The sequence below is a fragment of the Mytilus edulis genome, chromosome 11, assembly GCF_963676685.1.
Source record: "Mytilus edulis chromosome 11, xbMytEdul2.2, whole genome shotgun sequence".
NCBI classification, from domain to species: domain Eukaryota; kingdom Metazoa; phylum Mollusca; class Bivalvia; order Mytilida; family Mytilidae; genus Mytilus; species Mytilus edulis.
The window spans coordinates 63,259,685-63,277,853 of record NC_092354.1 but is presented as its reverse complement, the minus strand read 5'-3'; the positions used below and the strand labels follow the sequence as shown (position 1 = coordinate 63,277,853).

Below are 18,169 nucleotides of genomic sequence, written 5' to 3'. Positions count from 1 at the left end.
ATGATGATGATGATTTTTATCTTGCTATTGGAACAACCAAAGGAATGCATAATTGCATAGTTGCTAAATTCTACGTCATTTGGTCTGTGGTGGAGAGTTGTCTTATTGGCAATCATACCAGATCTTTTTTATTTTTACATCACCCCACTTAGACATATTATTCGAATCAAAGCGGACTAGTCCTTTATCTTACTCCTTTATTCTGCGTAGCTAGCAGAGAAGCAGCAAATATCAATTGCAAATTCTTTGGTGTGAGGGGGCAGAATTGTAATACACAATCTCTCCCACTCTAAGCAAACATGCTACCATGAGACCACAGAGAAAGTCTCAAAACAATACACAAGAAAACAAAAAAAATTAAATCAAAGCATCGTCGGTGCTGCATGTGATTCAGCCCCATTTTGTAGCTAGTCAGGCATTTTTGCTGATCGTATTCCCTATAGCTAATTCCTTTTGTGTTTTTTAATCTTTTCCTTTAAAATTTGTACTCTATTTCCCAATAAAGGAAAATTTCTCAATACCAATTTAGATTCTTTTGATATTTCTAAATTTAGAAAGTGCACGGATTTTCCTAATCTTCATTTTTCATAAACATTTTTCAATTTCATGATTTTCACCATAATGGAAAGTGAAATCTGCAAAGGTATTATGTATGGGTTTTTTTTTATTATTGTAGTGTGCTTTAGTAATTTTCCAGTAACAGTTATTGAAAATGCACTTGTTCTACAACAACAAAATTAAATAACTAATTTTTATCTAAATTTGTGTTTCTTTTTTTATGGAGCAAAACTACATTTCATGTATTCAAATATACATGCACAAATACCTTATACTATAAATAGCAATAAAATAACAAATAAATTTAAGAAAATTCTGAGGTACGGGTAAAGCAATAGTGTTCATCGTTTCGAGCAAATAGCCAATAATTGTAAATTAAATCAAACAAAAGTATTGACTAATATCAAATGATTGTGACACTGATTTTACAAGTGAAATAGATTCTGCTTGCATATTTTTTGTTAATATTTTATCATTCATCTTTTCTTTGAGAAAAAAAACATCTTATCAATCATTCATCTTTCACTCATAATTTACAGAATAATGTTGTGTAGTGTCAATCAAAAGTAATTATAGGTATACAACACCTGTACTATCGATATAAAGGGCCATGGAAGATGATTGGTCTAAATAGTCAAACTACTTAATCACTAGCCTGTTAACACTGAGGGTGTGGGTTCGAATAAGCATGTGGCAGGTGGGCTCGACTCCTATCTAAATTGACTAGGATTGACAGTTTTACTACCGAAGGCACTCTGTGCACTACAGTACAGCTTCCTCTACTAATAAAAACTGACCGCATCGAAATAGCACAATAGAACTGAAAGTGGCATTAAACACCAATTAGTCAACCAATACTATTGAGGTCAATAAATTAATTGTCTTTTAATATATCAGAGTGTCTATTCAATTTTATTCATAACTTATAATTACATAAGCATTAGATAAGATACTGATAAAATAATTTCATAATTCTTATTGCCTGCTCAAATCTGATATAATACCTTTTAATTTTCATTCATGAATAGTAATTTATTATAAATTTTGACTAACAATGAAATTATATGCAACCCTATCTAAAATTGAGTAGCTGTCTAACCTCTTTTCTAAATTCATGGGCAAAAAACATGTCTAAAGTTGGAAGCAGAACATTAAAATGGTGTATAAATTTTTTGCAAGTCATGAAATAAATTATTATATTCATGATATGACTTTTGTATTCAGCTCAGAATTCTGCACCATCTTTAAATCCGGAGTTATTAATTAGATCCAGCATGGTTTGATCGAAGAAATCAACATTTCAGGGGGATTAACTCACAAACAGGTCAACATATCTATCTCTTATTGCTATATAGTTGTTGAGAGTTAAGCCAAAAATTGCAGTTTGACACCTTTGTTCTATTTTTAGTCACATTGAATGTTGGTTGTTGACCTTGACATCCAGTTATTGCAAAACTATGAAAACAAATATTCACGTAAATATAATCGTTATTCTATCCATGAAAACTGGTACCCATGAAAATAACTGAATCCATAATATATATTTTCTTTTTAAGTAACAAAAAGTAGATTATCTATGACACTTTTAATGAAATAATCCAACTCCGAAATATGCATGTTTAAATTTGGACCAATCATAACTGCAGAGATAACTGTCTTTGAAATTAAAGAACTTGCTTGGAGCATAATACAATATGAGCTAGATATTTGAAGAACCATTCATCCCTCTTAGCACTCTAAGCACTCTAAAAAAGCAACATATAATTGTCCTCATTGTTGTGGAATCAAGTTCTTGATCTATATCTTTATTCTTCAGCCTCCCATCACAATCCTAAACCACCAATAAATAAAATATTGCACTGAAAAATAAGTCACATATTACTTAATCGGAAATCAAGTGAAAAAAAAAATCTTTTGGCATGTCCATGCTGTTTCTACACATTTAAATCAATTTAAAGGTTTTGAATGACATAATTTGAGTTAGATTTATCTCCCTTGGACACCGTTTGGAAGGGATACACGGTTGAATTTCTTATTTGACTATCTAAATTGAAACATGCAATACACACAAGTTTGATAAGAGATCTTAACTTGATCTTAGTGTTGAATTAAGCAATGCTATAAGGGATATAAATTGTTCAGATAAACCCTTCTTCTAAAGTCTATAAGTCAGTAAAACAAGTTGAATTTAGCTGGTTTATATAGGAGTTTGCTCACTTAGAATGGCAACAACAGGGAAGTAAATCTTGCTCAAATTATGTCAATCGAAACCTTTTTATAAATATACATAGGAACAGTGACCTATATTCATTAATTTCTGTGTCATTTTGTTCTCGTGTAGAGTTGTCTCATTGGTAATCATACCACATCTTTTTTTTTATAGTTCCTAGAAGATGCTGTACAATATGTAGTAAAACAAAAATAATTACATAGCTATTAAACAACAAATAATTATTTTCTTTCCATTTATTTTCTATCAAAATCAATTAAATTTGGTCATGAAATATTTAAATTAATTTCATCCTAAAAAGAAACCCATGCAATGAACATGATGAACAGAAAGACAGATAAATATGGTCAATTTTTACAGAAGAAAGAAAAGGAGGATCACAACATTTTATGGTTATTACATGTATTACATTAAAAGGATGTCGGAGGTTAAGAAATTAATTTCTATTTTGGTGTGGCCTGATTAAGTTTGTATGACCATATAATGTATGCAAAAATTACTCAAAAGTATCGTGGTTTTGGGCCGAAATTTAATACCTAGCTCCCGCTTTAATGGAATAGTCCTTAGGTGGGTTTTCACAATCAAACAAAGCTAAATATAAGTTTTTCTATTTAATACATTAACTAAAACCTTTCACAGGCTTAGAGGATTCAGAGATTAAAATGAAAATGTACACCTTACAGTCATACCATACACCAAATATAAATGACCTATTGTTTTGATATAATATATGATAAACTCACAAAATCTTGAAAACTTAACATTGATCAATGAACCATTCTTATGAGGTCCAGGTCATATAAAAGCTGACAGACATGTGCACCTCATTATCATTCCATACACCAAATATAGAGGCCCTATTGAGTATAGTATCTGAGAAATACACCAAACCACAAAAATAAACATTGTCCACATAACCATGAAAATGAGGTCAAGGTCAGATAAAACCTGCCAGTCTGACATGAACACCATACAATCATTCCATACACCAAATATAACTGACCTGTAACTTACAGTTTGAGATATGGACTTGGCCAAGTTAACTTAACCTTAATCACTGATCCATGACAGACATGTAGATGTTGCAAGGAAGCCATGCACCAAATAAAGTTATCCTATTACATGTACTGATAGTATGTGAGTATTTCACATGACAAAAAACTAAAAAAAATTGAAGCAGACACTGAACCATGAAAAATGAGGTCAACGACATTAGACGTGTGACTGACAGAAACTTTATAACATAAGGTATTTGCATAAAAAGCATCTAGGTCTTCTACCTACTGAAATTTAAAGTTTTATACGAAAAGTTAATGTTGCTGCCAACATCACTGTCGGATTGTAATCCCTATGTCTAGCTTTCTAAGATTTTTTCGTCTAGGCAAGACAATAAATAGTTAAAACTACACCCTGCATCAAATCCTGTGTGCTATACTTTCCTTAATTACACCCTGAATAATAACCTTTTATAAATAAATGTTGTAACTGCACTATACATCAAGTCCTTTGTGGTGTTCCGGCCTTTGGTTTCTTCAAATAATGGTAGTTAGGTAATATTTTGGTCAGAAAATCAATCTGTAGACTTTGTGTCTGAAGGTAGAGAAAATACAATTATGAAGCTTAGTATCTTTCTATTGAAATGTCAATGCATTTAATAAACATAATGTTTTCTTTTTAATAATGAATGGAACTAAAAATTGTTCATCCTACATGTTTCTTCAATCATTTTACTCTACAAATACAGAGCCTATATTTACTTCCAATTTCTTCAGAAAGATAAATTTTATATTTTCTATTAATGTAAAAATATTGTTTTCTTATCTTAACAGTGCAGCACTTTTCTGATATTTGAAGAGACATTATTATATTATAAGTACTGTAATAAGTAAAATAAGAAAACATCTGTGACATGGAACATAAAAAAGAAGCTTTTGAGTTACTGCCTCATAGAAAAACATGTGGCCTTTTGATATAACCAGATAACAATGGGCTTCATCCAGCTTCTCTAGCACAACACAATAAATGCTTCCAAAACATCTGATACATATACAAGTAAGATGGATTATTTTTGTGGTGCTTAAATTCACAATCTAACAAAACCTGTCTCTGAAAACTGAGTGCCTATATATATCAAAAATAAGAACTAAGCTTAAAACTTCCCTTACAAGATTGCAAACATACAATGTATATCAAATACATTTTCACAGTAGTCATGGTAGTATCCCCTAATTTTTTGCCTAAATAACTAACATTAGGGACCAAAATAACACTAAAACAATACAACTTAATCAGGAGCCTGTAGTTCAGTGGTTGTTGTTGTTGCTTCATGTCTGTCATATTTGATTTTTGTAACTGTGGTGGATAGTTGTCTCATTGCCAATCATACCTCATCTTCCTATTTTTAGATTAGCTTCTATTTGTACTCACTGGTGGCCTTTCTCTAGCAACTCTTCTATCACAATTACTACCACATATTACAGTATTCTCAGGCATGGTTTCTGTACTGGACACACTACACATGCCTCCAATTATACAACCAGAGGTCAGTTCTACTTGTCTTCCTACTTTTGCTTTATAAATATAAATAATTATTATTTCAACATGTTATCAAATATTTTATGTAGATTTTTTGGAAAATAATTATATTCTAATATAAGGTCTATTTATAGCTTTGGAAACAAAGCCATGTTATAATTTGAATAAAACATGGGCTGTACATGATTGATGTCAGTTGTATTTCAAACAGCACCCCACCCCCCACCCCCAAGACCAAAATGGACATTTGTGATAGTATTGCTTGCTAGGAAATTAAATAAAATCATTCTTAATGTCAGTTTACATGTATCTGTTAACTTTTGATTTTATTTATTGTTTTAATTTGGTTTCATCAAATCAAAATGGCTGCCTTTCCAATGTGTGTTATAGGTCCGAGATAAATGAAAATTTATAATTAGGAGGGGGGGGGGGGGAATTGCTAAAAACGTTTTCTTTATCATTTTTGCAATACTGAGAAAAATCCTGCTTCATTCATATCAAAAATACAAAATGTTAGTTTTAATTAATGTGATTCTAACCCTGTCACATTTTTCACATTTTTTGCAGTAATAAAAACAAAGGAATAATTTCCAATTACAGTGTAACAACTGTGTATGATTATCTTTTCATTGATAAAAGTAATCATTCATTTGACAAAAATGTTATACTGACCTTTGGCCTCTATCATGTTATGATCACCAATCTTTGTGGCCTCTATATCTTCAGTATGTTTAGGAATGCTGTTTACATTTTATGAAAGAACATTTATTAGATTATCCAACAAATAAAGCATGTTGCTAAAGTATTTAAGAAGAGTATCAAACAGGGAGTAATCTTTAATCAAATGCTCCACAGGGCGCAGCTTTATACGACCACAGAGTTATCAAATTGGTCCCCATTGAGGTCTAAAGGCTTCAAAATTAAACTTTATTTGATTTATCAAAAATTGAATTCTTGGGGTTCTTTGAGATGCTGAATCTAACCATGTATTTAGTTTTGAATATTGGACCATATTAAATCAAAAATCTAAGTACATGTTTAGATTCTGATTCAGCATATCAGCAAACCCCAAGAATTCAATTTTTAATTTTGGCCCCTTTGGACCTTAATGTAGACCAATTTGAAAACAGACCAAAAATTAAGAATCTACATACACAGTAAGATTCTGAATATCAAAGAACCCCAATTTTTCAATTTTTGATGAAATCAAACAAAGTTTAATTTTGGACCCTTTGGGCCCCTAATTCCTATACTGTTGGGACCAAAACTCCCAAAATCAATCCCATTCTTCCTTTTATGGTCATAAACCTTGTGTTTAAATTTCATAGATTTCTTTTTAATTATACTAAAGTTATGATGCGAAAACCAAGAAAAATGCTTATTTGGGCCCATTTCTGGCACCTTATTCCTAAACTGTTGGGACCAAAACTCCCAAAATCAATCCCAACCTTCCTTTTGTGTTCATTAACCTTGTTTTTAAATTTCATAGATTTCTATTAACTTAAACTAAAGTTATAGTGCGAAAACCAATGTGTCTTCGGCCCACGACGATGACGACGCCGCCAATGTTATACCAATATACAACCGCAAAAATGTTTTGCTGTCGTTTAAAAAGCAATAAATTTGCGACCAAGAAATTAAATGCAGTAGAGGAAGTAAATAATTCCTTCCAATGACAAATTTAGAATGCAGTAAAGGGAGTTACCCCTCACCCCCCCCCCCCCCCCCCCCCCCCCAACTTTATCATTTGTACTCACTCATGCAAATTTTTCAAAATTACCCCTTGTTTATAGGGATTTATCTACATATTTTTAATCTGGCTTTTGTGACTTTTTTCCCTTTTCAGTCAAAACTCTGAATTTCACCCTTTAGCAATCCTGTTTGCTGAGATTACTTTCACACACAAATATATATATATACATATAGCAGTTTTCTCTGCACAAATTTCATATAGCATCCAGCTGGTAAACAGGGAATTTTTAAATACCATGATCTTACTTCTAGAATTATAGCATAATATCAAATAAAATCACATTCAAGCAATATAAAATTGAGAAATATAGCATCAAAATACCATGATGGTCAAAGGTCCTGGGAAGAACAGTGGTATAGCAATCTTAGGTTTAAATGATGGGACAAATAAAAAATATATGTGAAGTTCCAGTTACATTTAAATCCTGAAATAAATAAATAGGGTCAGCTAAATTCAACCTATCTATAAATGAGTATATCCCATGTATATTGTACTGTATAATAGGATACATGATCCCACCTCAAATACATTATTGTTTCCTATAATCATCACATTCTGTGTAGAACTAGACTTCCCTTCTGGATTTCTGAAAATAAAAAATAAATTATAAATTATGCTATTTTAGTCAAAAACTGATTAGGAATCTGGTTAATACTATAATCATAATGAGAAAAGGAAATTTAGGGTTATATTTTAATAACTGTAATGCTAAACCAACAACATAGAAAAAATAATATTGAATTTTTCCTCAAAATGTAGACACACCTTAAAACAAGAATGTGTCCCCAGTACACGGATGCCCCATCCGGACTATCATTTTCTATGTTCAGGAGACTGTGAAAATGGGGAAATAACTCTACTTTGGCATTAAAATTAGAAAGATCATATCATAGGGAACATGTATACTAAGTTGTAAGTTAGTTGGACTTCAACTTCATCAAAAACTACCTCGACCAAAAACTTTAACCTGAAGCGGAACAGACAGAGGACGGACGGACGGACAAACAGACAGACACACAGACCAGAAAACATAATGCCCATAAATGGGGCATAAAAAATATGATGCTCTCAGTCACTTTTAATTGGAAAATGTCTGCCTTCAATTCCAGGGGCCTCGGTGGTCGAGTGGTAACCACTAGCCTGTAAGCGCTGAGGTTATAATTTATAAGTTCAAGATCTAGACCTGCTTGTTACTGTTGCTTTCCACTCCAATCTTAATTGACAGTGATTGTCCGTTTTCCTGTTGAAGGTCTATGATTCTCTTCAGGCATTACGGCTTCCTCCATCAATAATAACTTATTGCCCCAAAATAGCAAATAGTCCTGAATGTTGTGTGAAAACACCAAAAATGTATCGATCAATCTTCAATTTCATACTTGAAGGAAGCAGTAATTAGTAAAAAGGTTTTAAGATAATATGAATTCAGAAATAGTTGTGTAAGTTTATCTTAAACAATTTTTGAAGAAAGGACAAATATATGTATTTACCAACCCTCATTTTGGGTCTATTTTGGGCCCAAATCCTAAAGAGAATTATGCTCTTTTTCCCAAATATTCAGCTCTAAAATTCCCAATCGAATGTAGACATCATCTTGAGAATTTGTAGGTGTTGTATCATGGTTTTTTGTTTACAAATCTCTTGAATCTTGTTTGCAATTCATGCAGTTAATCCTTCTCAGAATGCAGAATTTTGTAACAAATTTTTCAAAATTTTCTTGGGGGAAGGGGAGGGGAATGTCCCCAAACCCCCCTAGCAAGTTGCACATGGCTGATGATGTGTGCCCTCCACATAAGCAGACATATTTGTTTTGCGTTCATTTTTTGTATTTAAATTAGCCATTAGTTTTCTTGTTTGGATTGTTTTACATTGTTATTTCGGGGACTTTTATAGCTGACTATGCAGTATGGGATTTGCTCATTGTTGAAGGCCATACAGTGACCTGTAGTTGTTAATTTCTGTGTCCTCTGGTCTCTTTTGGAGAGTTGTGTCATTGGCAATCATACCACATCTTCTTTTTATAATGTATTTTCCCCAAAGCCAACATTTCACGAACATTTATTCCCAATTGCATGAGCCCTGGGCCCCTTCACTGAAATAAATGTTGACCCTACTTGTTGACAATCTGTACTAATTCTTCAATGATGTTATTTTCTCCAATATAAATAGGTCCATCTTCAGCTATAATTCTGGCCTTAGGATGAACAACTGTTCTAGCACCTGCAATTATATGAAACAAGTGCATGTAATTATACAATTTTACTGGTTAAGCACATGTACAAAACTGATTGAGCTCCTGCAATGACTGTAAATTCAGAAATTATTGTGTGCATTTATTATTGCAATTCTGTCATTTCAGACTAAGATGCGATTTTAATTTCTGTGACTTTGAAAAAAAATCCTGTTTAATTCATAAAAAAACATTTCAAAATGCGAGTTTAAATTATCGCATTATATTAACCCAGTCGCATTTTTACAATTAATAAAAACATTGCAATAATTTCTGAATTTACAGTATAGTTAACTGATTAAGAACCAGCAATAATAGAAAATTTGTAAAAGGTTCTGTGGAACTTGTGTGCTTGTGATTGCTGCTGTCAGAAGAAATTGTAATGTTGACAAGTAAAATTGAAATTAAAAACACAAATCTAATTTATTTTCATTAAATGTTATTTCTTAATCTTGAGAGCTTCTGTCCAAGTTTCATAACAATTCATGAAGGTTTACAAATTTATCATATAACCAGATGCTCCGCAGGGCGCAGCTTTATACCACCGCAGAGATTGAACCCTGAACGGTTGGGGCAAGTATGGACACAACATTCAAGCTGGATTCAGCTCTAAATTTGGATTGTGATTAAATAGTTGACACAGCATAGGTTTCTGACACATAATGAATGTGGTCTAATGAACTTAAAAATTTTTTGCCTTTGAGCAATTCACAATACATGCTGTTGAATATTAATCCTCTCAAAAAAATGTTTGAAGAAATTTTCTTTTTATTTATGAAATCTGAAATAAAAAAATTGAATCCCCCCCCAATTTTTTTTACACATCCCCCTTTCCCTTATTCCAAAACTGATCTCAATTCAAATTTCTAATGGAGTTTGCAACAACAACTACTCATTTAAATACATATTAAAATGTAAAATAAGTGCTTGTTATCACTGAATGGTAAAGATTGTTTTAATTTATCAGATGGTAGTAAAAGTAAATATACATTGTATATTGTATAAAGCAATGATTTAAGTTGATTCAACTACAATTCTGGACAAAGAAAGATAACTCACATTGAAAATATGAAAATTTCTTGCTATTGCACAATACATGTATTGTGCAATTAGATATTTCTTGCTATTGCGCAATACTGTGCCATTGAAAATATTTGCTATTGCACAATACTGTTCAATTGAAGATTTCTTGCTATTGCTGAATACTGTCCAATTGAAAATTTCTTGCTATTGCACAATACTTAATATAATAATTTTGGATCCTGATTTGGACCAACTTGAAAACTAGGCCCATAATCAAAAATCTAAGTACATGTTTAGATTCAGTATAACAAAGAAGCCCAAGAATTCAATTTTTGTTAAAATCAAACTTAGTTTAATTTTGGACCCTTTGGACTTTAATGTAGACCAATTTGAAAACGGGACCAAAAAATAAGAATCTACATATACAGTTAGATTTGGCATATCAAAGAACCCCAATTATTCAATTTTTGATACATATACAGTTAGATTTGGCATATCAAAGAACCCAAATTATTCAATTTTTGATGAAATCAAACAAAGTTTAATTTTGGACCCCGATTTGGACCAACTTGAAAACTGGGCCAATAATCAAAAATTCTATGTACATTTTTAGATTCAGCATATCAAAGAACCCCAAGGATTCAATTTTTGTTAAAATCAAACTAAGTTTAATTCTGGACCCTTTGGACCTTAATGTAGACCAATTTTAAAACGGGACCAAAAATTAAGAATCTACATACACAGTTAGATTCGGCATATCAAGGAACCCCAATAATTCAATTTTTGATGAAATCAAACAAAGTTTAATTTTGGACCCTTTGGGCCCCTTATTCCAAAACTATTGGGACCAAAACTTCCAAAATCAATCCCAACCTTCCTTTTATGGTCATAAACCTTGTGTTTAAATTTCATACATTTCTATTTACTTATGCTAAAGTTATGGTGCGAAAACCAAGAAAAATGCTTATTTGGGCCCCTTTTTGGCCCCTAATTCCTAAACTGTTGAAACCTTAACTCCCAAAATCAATCTCAACCTTCCTTTTGTGGTCATAAACCTTGTGTTTAAATTTCATTGATTTCTATTTACTTATACTAAAGTTATTGTGCGAAAACCAAGAATAATGCTTATTTGGGCCCTTTTTTGGCCCCTAATTCCTAAACTGTTGAAACAAAAACTCCCAAAATCAATTCCAACCTTCCTTTTGTGGTCATAAACCTTGTGTCAAAATTTCTATTTACTTAAACTAAAGTTATAGTGCGAAAACCAAGAAAATGTTTATTTTGGGCCCTTTTTGGCCCCTCATTCCTAAAATGTTGGGACCAAAACTTCCAAAATCAATCCCAACCTTCCTTTTGTGGTAATAAACCTTGTGTTAAAATTTCATAGATTTCTATTCACATTTACTAAAGTTAGAGTGCGAAAACTAAAAGTATTTTCAATTTTTGCAGTCGTATAAAAAAATAATGTAATTCCAGAGCTGTCAGTAAATGTAAACTAAACTGTATGTGCCTGTCCAAAGACAGGAGCCTGTAATTCAGTGGTTGTCGTTTGTTGATGTGTTACATATTTGTTTTTCGTTCATTTTCTGTACATAAATTAGGCCGTTAGTTTTCTTGTTTGATTTGTTTTACATTCATACATTAGTCATTTTGAGAGCCTTTTAAAGCTTACTTTGCGGTATGGGCTTTGCTCATTGATGAAGGCCATACAGTGACCTGTAGTCGTTAATTTCTGTGTCATTTGGTCACCTGTCGAGAGTTGTCTCTTTGGCAATCATACCACATCTTCTTTTTTATATGTAAAACACTTAGTCTTATCTATCTGAAATATGCTGAAAATGAAATATCAAAAGTTTGCTTCAGGCATTAATTTGTAATTATATTCACACTTAGTTTGTACCTACCAATAGTTATATCTCCTACTAATTCACACTTAGTCTGTACCTACCAATAGTTATATCTCCTACTAATTCACACTTAGTTTGTACCTACCAAAAGTTATATCTCCTACTAATTCACACTTAGTTTGTACCTAACAAAAGTTATATCTCCTACTAATTCACACTTAGTTTGTACCTACCATTAGTTATATCTCCTACTAATTCACACTTAGTTTGTACCTACCAAAAGTTATATCTCCTACTAATTCACACTTAGTTTGTACCTACCAAAAGTTATATCTCCTACTAATTCACACTTAGTTTGTACCTACCAAAAGTTATATCTCCTACTAATTCACACTAAGTTTGTACCTACCATTAGTTATATCTCCTACTACATGTAATTCACACTTAGAGTGTACCTACCAATAGTTATATCTCCTACTACATGTAATTCACACTTAGAGTGTACCTACCAAAAGTTATATCTCCTACTAATTCACACTTAGTTTGTACCTACCAAATGTTATATCTCCTACTAATTCACACTAAGTTTGTACCTACCATTAGTTATATCTCCTACTACATGTAATTCACACTTAGTTTGTACCTACCATTAGTTATATCTCCTACTAATTCACACTTAGTTTGTACCTACCATTAGTTATATCTCCTACTAATTCACACTTAGTTTGTACCTACCATTAGTTATATCTCCTACTAATTCACACTTAGTTTGTACCTACCATTAGTTATATCTCCTACTAATTCACACTTAGTTTGTACCTACCATTAGTTATATCTCCTACTACATGTAATTCACACTTAGTTTGTACCTACCATTAGTTATATCTCCTACTAATTCACACTTAGTTTGTACCTACCAAAAGTTATATCTCCTACTAATTCACACTAAGTTTGTACCTACCATTAGTTATATCTCCTACTACATGTAATTCACACTTAGTTTGTACCTACCATTAGTTATATCTCCTACTAATTCACACTTAGTTTGTACCTACCATTAGTTATATCTCCTACTAATTCACACTAAGTTTGTACCTACCATTAGTTATATCTCCTACTACATGTAATTCACACTTAGTTTGTACCTACCATTAGTTATATCTCCTACTAATTCACACTTAGTTTGTACCTACCATTAGTTATATCTCCTACTAATTCACACTTAGTTTGTACCTACCAAAAGTTATATCTCCTACTAATTCACACTTAGTTTGTACCTACCAAAAGTTATATCTCCTACTAATTCACACTTAGTTTGTACCTACCAAAAGTTATATCTCCTACTAATTCACACTTAGTTTGTACCTACCATTAGTTATATCTCCTACTAATTCACACTTAGTTTGTACCTACCATTAGTTATATCTCCTACTAATTCACACTTAGTTTGTACCTACCATTAGTTATATCTCCTACTACATGTAATTCACACTTAGTTTGTACCTACCATTAGTTATATCTCCTACTAATTCACACTTAGTTTGTACCTACCAAAAGTTATATCTCCTACTAATTCACACTAAGTTTGTACCTACCATTAGTTATATCTCCTACTACATGTAATTCACACTTAGTTTGTACCTACCATTAGTTATATCTCCTACTAATTCACACTTAGTTTGTACCTACCATTAGTTATATCTCCTACTAATTCACACTAAGTTTGTACCTACCATTAGTTATATCTCCTACTACATGTAATTCACACTTAGTTTGTACCTACCATTAGTTATATCTCCTACTAATTCACACTTAGTTTGTACCTACCATTAGTTATATCTCCTACTAATTCACACTTAGTTTGTACCTACCAAAAGTTATATCTCCTACTAATTCACACTTAGTTTGTACCTACCAAAAGTTATATCTCCTACTAATTCACACTTAGTTTGTACCTACCATTAGTTATATCTCCTACTAATTCACACTTAGTTTGTACCTACCAATAGTTGTATCTCCTACTAATTCACACTTAGAGTGTACCTACCAATAGTTATATCTCCTACTAATTCACACTTAGTTTGTACCTACTATTAGTTATATCTCCTACTAATTCACACTAAGTTTGTACCTACCAATAGTTGTATCTCCTACTAATTCACACTTAGAGTGTACCTACCAATAGTTATATCTCCTACTAATTCACACTTAGTTTGTACCTACCAATAGTTATATCTCCTACTAATTCACACTCATCACAAACCAGGGCACCTGCTGCAATCTTCACACTAAAAGCATACATATGTAATTTGATTAATGTCATTTAAAATCTGGGTGGTCTTTTACCCTTTCGGAAATTTAATATCAACAAAATATAATCTTTTAAACTCTGCATAGGTATATGTATAAGTAAGTGTCATGAGTGTGGGGAATCAACTATTATCCCATTCATCAGACTAATAAGACAGAATGCTCTGATAGGAATTTCTCTAATATAATCAGTTTTTGTTTGCAAATAATAATGGAATTTAGAGGAAAAAAATCTGCATAAAATACTTGTTCTTTTTAGAATACTAAATATACTTGTACATATAGTATTTCAATCAAATTACCAAAATACAATGTAGATGTATACAGATTCAGATGCATAAATACAGATAAGTGTATATCAGCCTGTCCCAAGTCTGACGTCTTAGGAAGGCGTTCCAGAAAAAAAATAGCCTTGTGCCAGACTTCATAATTATATTTGGACTAAGTTAACATGAGTTAAGGGGTGTAATTGGGTGGACAGAATCAACCATCAAAAGCAATTCAGGTGCTTGTTTATTTTTACACCTTTTATTTTGCCATGTAAAATGACGGATGTACGTATGCAGGAACAGGAAAAAGTGCCCATTGATCAAAATAAATATTTTACACAACTTGCATTTAACTTTTGTTAATATCTAGTTGATGACAGGCCTTAAACTTTTCCAACAGGTTAGTCTCCAAGTAGTTTTTGAGATGTAAATACAACCATTTTGTCCATTTGTTATGATGAATCATTCCATGTCTTTTGATTGGTCTCTCTTTCTTGATTGTAAATCAATGTAACATTTTATTAATGAATTAATATTATGTCTCGTTCACAAGGACATTTGATTTGAATTGAACTCGAATCGAATTCACTAATTGCGTTCACACACTCTTCTTTTTTAATTCAAAATTGATTTGAATAGGCTAACAATTCCCCATTTCCTTTCCCAATTTTAATTAAAATTATCCAATTTCTCATTTGAAATACGCTTGTGTGAATACGAAGTAAAGGTTAACGTTGTTTGGACAGTAAAGCAAATTTGATGAGCATTGAAATAGAATTGACGTTAGGACGTAAAACACTTCAAAAGGGAATTAAACTATAATCCGCGCACCTCAGTCTTATGACTTCACTTGATTCAACTGATAAAACCAATAATTCGATAATATCACACAGGTTCCCATATTATTTTGACGTCATAAAACGAAATATCTAACACCACAGAAAAGTGATTGTTGTATGCATCAAAAGTTCAAGCGGCTGGGTCAGCCAGGATTGGCAATAAGGTGTATTGTGAACTCAGCATTATTTTTAATGTGGGTCTCAATGGGGTCTAAGCATGACACGAGATTGCCAATTTTTCGTAAACGTGACACGTGAAATACGATTATTGTTTCATAAAAACAGGAAATGAAGTACAGCAGGACCTGGAAAAATCCAAAAAAATGAGGATTGCTTAGGTACATAGTGTAAACGTGATATGGGAATCTGACAAAACAGTAAGTGGAATCCAGGATCAGAACCCCCCCCCTCCCCCCCCCCCCCCCCCCCCCCCCCCCCCACCACCACCACAATGAGACCCTTTATGGCTGTAATAAATGTGTCATTTAATTTGATATCTCTCTAAAACGACAAAACGACTCTGAATCGTTTCACTGTTTTTTTAACTTATTTTTTGTTCACTATGAACTGCGATATAACGACAAATTGTCGGAATACATTGTGCATATGATTATGAATAATTACACTTACCTGGGTTTCATTTTGTTATTTTTGCCCAATATTCGGTTACCGCTTCTGTCATTACGAATACTAAATAGTCTTCAATCACCTAATTAAACACGTTGTGTTTTAAATAAGCCCTTCAAAATAATTAATTTCATATTTAATGATTTCATTAAAATCGGTATTAAAAGTAAATAGATAAAACATTACTTTTTTTTAATGATAGAAGCTATTCTTCCCAAGGTATACACCAACTCGTACCTTCGCTAAATCGTACCATATTTTTAGAAACTCCACCAAATCATGGAAAAACCTTAAAAAAGACCTAGAACAAGTACAGAGAAGGGCAACTAGGTTCGTGTTCAATGAATACTAAGACGTATCCCCAGGTTGTGTCAGCACTTTGATGGAGAGACTAAGATGGGAGCCTCTTAAAGATCGCCGCTGCAAATATAAAAAAGAGACTATTCACAAAAGACCAAAATGACACAGACATTAACAACTATAGGTCACCGTACGGCCTTCAACAATGAGCAAAGCCCATACCGCATAGTCAGCTGTAATAGGCCCCGATAAGACAATGTAACACAATTCAAACGAGAAAACTTAGTATAACATGTATAACGGCCTTATTTATGTAAAAAAAAATGAACGAAAAACAAATATGTAACACATAAACAAACGACAACCACTGAATTACAGGCTACTGACTTGGGACAGGCACACACATGAATAATGTTGCGGGGTTAAACATGTTAGCGGGATCCCAACCCTCCCCATAACCTGGGACAGTCGTATAACAGTACAACATAAGAATTTTAACGAACTATAAAAATCAGTTGAAAAAGGCTTAGCTCATCAGATGGACAAAAATACAAGTGGAAGTGAACGTCTCACTATGGCCTTCAAGATCCACAGACAATAGCCTTCAGAGGCGGATTTAGGGGGAAGGGGGACCGCCCCCCCCCCCCTTTTTTGGGAAAATCTGATTGCTTATATAGGGAATCACGGAAGCGTGACTGGTCAGTCAGTGGGCCCCCACTTATGAAAATTTCTGGATCCGCCACTGGCCTTGGTGGATATTGACCCTTCAAACTATTACACTGAACCCGGAGATTCTGACACGGACCAAAGGAGCTAGGCCACCGCATACACCAACAGCGTACTCTATAAGACCAGTACATGTACTCCTTCTTCCCAAGATCAACCAGGGAATGGAACATGTGGAACGCACTATTAGAAAAAGCTACAACAGCAGCTACACAGTCAAGAAGAGTTCAAGGCCAGCCTTTATTTACCATCCTGCCATAGGCCTTGACAGGAGCTTCTCACACCTAGAACTCCTTAGATCCCAGATGTATATAGTTTTGATTTGTAAATAATAATTACTGTAAATAGTTACTGCTGGTTTTGATAATTGAGGAGGGAATGCCTCATGATTTTACGAGCAGGACTAGCTGAAATGTGTGTCGCAAACTTGCAGCAGACTAGCTACATATGTTTCCGTTTAACAAAACGTTTGCAGGAATACAGAAAATAGTGTATGCATATGTTTGCCGCTTGCTACAAATTTCCTGCAATCATCATGCGTCAAGCTTGAGGCAAGTTTACAGAAACGTCAATGTTTGCATTAAGATTGTAAGAAAACTAAGATAATTAAGAGTCTGAACGTTTGCCGTAAGATTTTAGAAATCTTCTTAAATTACCACTCTATATATTTTTGTCACAATTAGGATATTGCAGAAAACTTTTAACCATTCTATATTTTTGCCAGAACATTGCAAGAATTACACAATATTGACTGGGCATGCATAGTTGGCACTTCCTTAGGAAGCTAACAATTTTATATTTTCCTCGTTCCGCTCGGCAAACATATTTTCCCCAACTTTAATTTTTAAATGAAGCTAGTTAAAACGGCGCTGACTTAATACCAAATAAAAGTTCTTAAAATGAATGTTCTTTAAGAAATTGCCAA

At 32.9% G+C, this 18,169-nt stretch overlaps 1 protein-coding gene across 1 annotated transcript; it reads right to left on the bottom strand.

Moving 5' to 3' along the window:
* Positions 1–1,454: 1,454 nt before the first annotated feature.
* LOC139495988 (dynactin subunit 6-like) lies at positions 1,455–16,399 on the bottom strand. The gene is made up of 8 exons (XM_071284418.1): positions 16,222–16,399; positions 14,397–14,461; positions 9,188–9,293; positions 7,586–7,662; positions 5,996–6,043; positions 5,216–5,358; positions 4,252–4,378; positions 1,455–2,417 (listed from the first exon to the last, which is right to left on the bottom strand). Exons 1-7 carry the CDS (start codon positions 16,230–16,232, stop codon positions 4,286–4,288), a joined length of 543 nt encoding a protein of 180 aa, XP_071140519.1. The 5' UTR covers positions 16,233–16,399; the 3' UTR covers positions 1,455–2,417; positions 4,252–4,285.
* Positions 16,400–18,169: the final 1,770 nt, after the last annotated feature.